Source organism: Lytechinus variegatus, chromosome 6 (genome assembly GCF_018143015.1).
Source record: "Lytechinus variegatus isolate NC3 chromosome 6, Lvar_3.0, whole genome shotgun sequence".
NCBI classification, from domain to species: Eukaryota; Metazoa; Echinodermata; class Echinoidea; order Temnopleuroida; family Toxopneustidae; genus Lytechinus; species Lytechinus variegatus.
In genome coordinates this window covers 2,733,067-2,739,065 of record NC_054745.1, presented here as the reverse complement: position 1 = coordinate 2,739,065, position 5,999 = coordinate 2,733,067, and the positions used below count along the sequence as shown (strand labels likewise).

The 5,999-nt window shown below is 40.5% G+C and overlaps 1 protein-coding gene across 3 annotated transcripts; it reads right to left on the bottom strand.

Annotated features, from left to right (window-relative positions):
* Positions 1–322: 322 nt before the first annotated feature.
* On the bottom strand, positions 323–5,746 carry LOC121416832. 3 transcript variants are annotated; one of them, XM_041610348.1, is made up of 4 exons: positions 5,137–5,744; positions 3,061–4,916; positions 2,162–2,442; positions 323–1,283 (listed from the first exon to the last, which is right to left on the bottom strand). In XM_041610348.1, the coding sequence occupies exons 1-4, from the start codon at positions 5,172–5,174 to the stop codon at positions 771–773; spliced, it is 2,688 nt and encodes an 895-aa protein (XP_041466282.1). In that variant the 5' UTR covers positions 5,175–5,744; the 3' UTR covers positions 323–770. The 3 variants fall into 3 exon arrangements, with proteins under 3 accessions (XP_041466282.1, XP_041466283.1, XP_041466280.1); XM_041610349.1 differs by having other exon boundaries at positions 3,061–4,913; XM_041610346.1 differs by having other exon boundaries at positions 3,061–5,746.
* Between the last annotated feature and the right edge of the window lie 253 nt (positions 5,747–5,999).

Below are 5,999 nucleotides of genomic sequence, written 5' to 3'. Positions count from 1 at the left end.
AGTTGCTTTATAAAAGGTTATCATATTCCTAATTTTTTCTTTTACAAAGTCACCCCCCCTGCAAAAATGCATAAGACTAAATACCTCACAAATTAAAGGAATGCCTTGCTACAATGTACATTGATAATTTGCAATGTATTATTAAAGTCTTGTTCAGGTACATGTATGGTGCAACAACGCTCAGCTACATTTATAGTGTTCAAGCATGAGAGAAATTGCCCAATTTAGGGCTAATAAATGTGCATTATACATATCATTTTTAGCAACTTTCAAATAAGGAGATTTAATGTGATTTTGGTCTGGATTTTTTTTCAGCAAGGTGATGTCTGCTGCCTCACATCCCTTTTGTACACAAAATGTTGCTGAAATTTTTCCACCATGTCTGAACAAACCTTGATGGATACATATCTGTAACACTGCCCCCCCCCCTTACAATTTTCAAAACTGTCCAAAGATGATCAGAACTTCAAATATATCTCGTCATGATTGATTTTCTACTATACTTTGTCCCACATATCAATTTTTGTGTTGGTCATATTTTTAATGAAAAAAATATTGCTGGTCACAACATCTTTACATAAGGTGAGAAATATTGTATGTAAATCAGAATTACTTTTGCACATTTCTCTTCCACAACATAAATTTACATTCAAGTCTTTACATGTACATTAAAAACTTAGCTTTCACATCAAAGCTTTTTAAAGAAAATTGGCCAACAATGGTGACAAAGAATGATCAGTTCCTGTACATGTGTACATGTAAAATGTACTTTAATCATCACTTACATCAGAGTCACTTTCATCTGATCTGTCTTTCAATCTGTAGAAAAGACCTATTAGTTCTTCTTTCCTGCGACTTTTCAGTTGGCCCAACTCCTTCATTAGAATGTCCTTTGAGACATCATCAGCCACAGAACTGATAAGTGCCTCGATTCGTTGACTGATCCTCTCCTTGGTTTGTTTACTAATGTCTTCAAAGTCAGCTCGCTCACTCTTGGTGACTAGCACTGGGTCCGGCTTTGGGATGTCACCTGCTGATAGCAGTTTGCTGGCAAAGTGTCTTCTCCTTTTTGTTCCAGTGGTGGTTAGACAGATCAAACTTGGGTCTAGCTCTTCTCCATTGATTGCAGAGATTGGTCCCGATGTCATGGGAGAACTCAGGTATCCGCTTTCCCTGATGAAGATACGCCATGCCTTGATGTCATCCGCAGCAGGGTCATGCGATGTACTTCTTGGGGTGCTTGAGGTTGACTGACCCATACTGTGCAGCGTTTCTTGTCTGATCTGCAAGTAAAAGAAACAACAGTATAAAGATTTTTTTTTTTAACTCTTCATGTACATCTTTACATGTTTTACATGTAGATGTTTTTGCAATATACTCAGTAATGGGAAAAGGGGGCACTTTCGGGATTTCCCTACTTTAGCAGCTGGAATTAAAATTATTCCATGAACTGATACACACTTACTAAATAAAAACAGTATATTTTCATTTAGCAAAGTTGGTTCAGAATTGGCTGAACCCATTTAAAATAGACTAATATAGTTTTGGGAAATGAGTCTCAATTTTTACTCACACAATGATGCTAGCACAGGTACATGTACCATGGAGTATAGAAATTAACAGTTGATATGGGATCAATTGAATTATTTTAGTGAAAAGTCACTGGTAATCCACATGGAATACAAGATGATCTCAGCCCCTAGAAAAATACTTTTGAATGCTACATGTATACTGCTGTATCACCCTTTTCTGGAAGTTGGACACGGTGGGTATATTTTCATCAGTTTCATGCCAATTTTCTTTAATGGTATTCTCTTCAAAACATGATTGGAAATTGAATGTTACTTAAGAAAAATTTGAATTCTGTTACATGTAAATTAGCAACCAGCACTTTAATCGGGGGAGTGTTTCATCAACATTTTCGTCCGACATGTTGTCAGATCTGACATCATTCCTTGCTATTGACTGGCTGATAAGCAATGTTACTATGGTAACTGTTGGATAAAATTGGACTTGTCGGATAAAACGTCTGACAAGTTCTTTCATGAAACGCTCCCCAGAAAATCCAGTATACATGTACATGCACATGTTCATAAAAACACTGTTAGGCATTTTATCATGCAGCAATTTCAATGTGCACACAAATGTATTTAACACTAACCTCATTGAGCTTGTCCAGATTGCGAAATATCCGTAGCCACTCATGTTCTGTAGGCACTCCCCTTGGAATCCAGTCTTTGCTCTGCTTGTTTAGGTTTTCGAGAACAAAATCCAGATCTTCACCCTTTGTGGGGTCTCCAGAAGCAGAGTAAGATGAGTGGCGAGCAAGAAACTCCTGTACAGGGGGTGGTGCACTAAGAAAGTTTGCAAGCTCCATGATCTCGATGGCCTGGTATTTTGGGTGGTTCCTCCCGTGAAAGATAGGAGCATGCTTGATACGTCCTGTAAAAGAAGCAAAGAAGTAACAGAACAAACTCAGATGCAATCATCATTATCAATCTTTATAAATTGCTGGATGCTAGGGATACATGCAACTGTGCATGTACATTTTAGAACATCAGAATTTTCAAAAACGAAGCCTACATATAAGTGTAAAATTTCTGAATTTCACATCATGCCATTTTCAACGTAATTTTCCTTTAAATGTAAGCCGGCTAAGCCCCTTTACATTGTAGGACAGATTATTTTGAGAAATGCAGATCCACATGTATACTAACCAATTTCCTTTAAGTTTTGTGTACATGTATTAAAAAACAAAATAATATAAGCATACATGTACATGTAGCGCATCCTCAAAAAGAGAGATTTAAAATAGCTCATGTAGCAAGAGCAAATCCACTTCAACATGGTGCTTTCCTACCGACAATTTGTAAAAGCTGATGTTTTGTCGATTGCATGTTCTATCCTTCATTTTTGTGTGCTTTAGTGATGCTTTTCCTAATGTATGCACAGCAAAACAAAACAAATACCCACACATAAAGGTATGCATATAATCATATTCATTCTTCACTGAATGCTAATCCTTGCCTACTTACAGACATGTTTACTACATCAACTTACCTGCCATGACAAGGTCTGCATTGTTTGTGCGTAGCCCCTTTCGCAAATTAATGATCGCTTGAGTGTATGTCATTATCTGCTCCTGGAAGTAAGCGTACCTCCTGTCCTCGACTGCTTTACTCCATCGAAGATAACCCTCTGGAGTAGGACTGCTCCCTTCTGCTAGGCACTGTCTCACATACGGCAGGAGCAGTTCACGCAGTCCACCGTGATACACAATCTGGAGAAGCTCCCACGCCCTATGGTGATCAGAGGTGCTCTTGGCATACTTCTGAGCCCTCTCAGATCTGAAGCCCATCACTTTGGCAGCATCTCCCATGAAAACGTCCCAGTTTAACGAGACAAAGCTACGGACAGCATTCATTTCATAATGGCCGTGCCCTGCATGAAGCAGGAGCCAACCAAATTCGAGATTGTCCTTCATTTCATACTCAACTCCAGGATGGATTGTTGTCATGTGCTCTGTGAATTTATCCTGCCCTTGTGTTTTTTCTCTGCACAATCTACACTCATAAAATGACGTCAAAATGTTCATGCCGATGGAGTATGGCAGCCCATCACAAACTACGCAGACCCACTCTCGGTCACCATTTTCAGCGACATTCTTTACCTTTGCATCTTTCCCAATGTGTCTGAAAACGGCGGCAATTGTCCCCAGAGAATTCGGATTCACAAAGAAAGGGTCACGTGCTGATATTCGATCGGCTTTCTCTTCTACTTGGGACTCTGATGTAAAAGTTACCCTTTTCACAGTGGGTGCAAACCGATGTTCTAAGCCTGATGTTTTCGAACCTTCAGAACTCTCTTCATCACCATCTCCTGCATCTGCTCTAATGCGTAAACGTTCTCCACAATATGCACAAATGCGCTTATTCCGTCGGTTGCTCTCAGAGCATGAAGGGCAGAGACGATATTCGCGATCAAATGCATTCTGCGATACATGCATATCTATATCGTCGGTCAGCTTTCCATCACCGTTGTGCCTCTGCTCATGGATTATCTCTGAAATAGCATCAGACAGTGATCTGTATAGTTCCTTATAATGCAGCTCACTAGCTTGAACATTGATCTCCGACTTTGGATGTACTAAATTCTCAAACTGATCCCGACGTTTGTCCTGCCAGTTGCTGGGTTTTAGTTCCCCTTGTTCTTGTAATTTTCCATCCTCTTCAAACGCACAGATGCTTGTTATTACAGAAACTCGTACCTTATTATCAGCCTTCACATGATATGTCTTTCCCACAACTTGATCATTGTCAAATGCTATGACAACATCCCCATTCAAGGGTGGAAGTTCATGGTATGCCTGGTGATCCAACCACTTCCTCAACCTGTAATAAGTACCTGCTGGTGAAACTCCACCTAGAGCATCAGGCAAGAGCTTGCTCTTACTTACAGAGTAAATCAAGATGTTCTCCTTGAAAGAGTGGGGTAGCACACACTTTGGATTGATGTTAAAATAGCACTGTTCTACAGCCTTGCATACACCGTAGACTTTCTGTTCTGATTCCTTCGTCCTCTTAGCCAATAAATTCAAGTCACAATCACTCACTCCACACAAAAAACTGGAGAGTACTGCATTGCGAGACTCTAACCATTCCACAGAATCGTGTGCAAGTAAGCTTTCTGAAGTCGGCAGAAATGTTAACTCTGATGATGTTATGTCTGCTAGAATAGGATTCCGCTGACTTCTACCAATAGCATGTGCAACTTCAGCAATGTCTTCTTGAGGGAGAGATAACACACGGTTTATCAACTCTTGCAGATCCGCCGAATGCCCAGTAGCAGTGCCAGTAGAGCCAGAGCAGGACGGAGTAGCTCCAGCGTCAGATTGTGGAGGTGCTGGGCTAGCGCTACTTGGAGCACAAACAGATGGAGAAAAAATTCCTTGCAAATTTTCCGAATATGTCAGACAGTCGTTACAAACATACGTTTCCCTTCCTTTCCTCAAATTTTCTTGAACGTCGATATGAATCTTTTTGGACGAAGGGACAGTGCGAAACCTGGTCAAAGGTGATTCATCGCTACTTGCCCAGTCAATGTGATGAATGTTACGGCACTTCGCCACAAACTTACCCGCACAAGTACGCTTCATTGGGGTTGTACCGGTACATAATCGCGTTTTTCCAAAGTTACGTTGTTAAATAATGCTCGTTGAAACAAGGAAGGCAAACAAAAACAAAAGATCAATAATGCAGCTGACATAAATCAATGTAGAATATTGGTTAAACACTCAAATATAGCTTTCAAAATCGCGGTAGAACGCACAGGAACTGGAGATACACGTATAGGCCGACAAACGCTAACGTAGTGTGCATTATACGTAGGCTGAGAGTGCACATATCGGATACAAAAACTTACACGAACGACGGCTGTCATAAACGTCTACCAGTCGTTTTATTCAGCTTGGCAAAAGTGATCTACATATTGTTTGGCTAATTTATTAAAAAATGCCACGGTAAAAATCTAATCGGCGCGGATAGATCGGATGCTAATAAAGTAAAAAAACAAAGTATCGTACTTTGCGGAAATCCTTTTGTTCTGGGAAAAATCGCCGAGATGGGAAAGACGGGGTAAGAGCTCATGGAATCGTTCTTTCTCGCTTGATTCTCATAGGGTTTGCGTGCAAATCCGTGTGAACCGTGGAGAATGTGCAGCGCTCTCGCTATGATCGATTCAATGTGGTGACGTCATTTTCTTACGTGTTCGCGTAATGACGATTTTGGGTGATTTTACTACACTGACAAGAGGTGAAAAAATATGAAGGGGAGCAAGAAGGAAAAGAGGGAATAAATGGGGGGGGGGGGGTAAAAAGGAGGGGAAAGGGAGAGAAAGAGAAAATATAGCGGGGGATATCGAGCGTGATGATTAAAGGGATTTTCGACTATATTGTATAGAGGTGAACCCGGACGGGCTTTTATTCTTCAACTTTGCTCGAC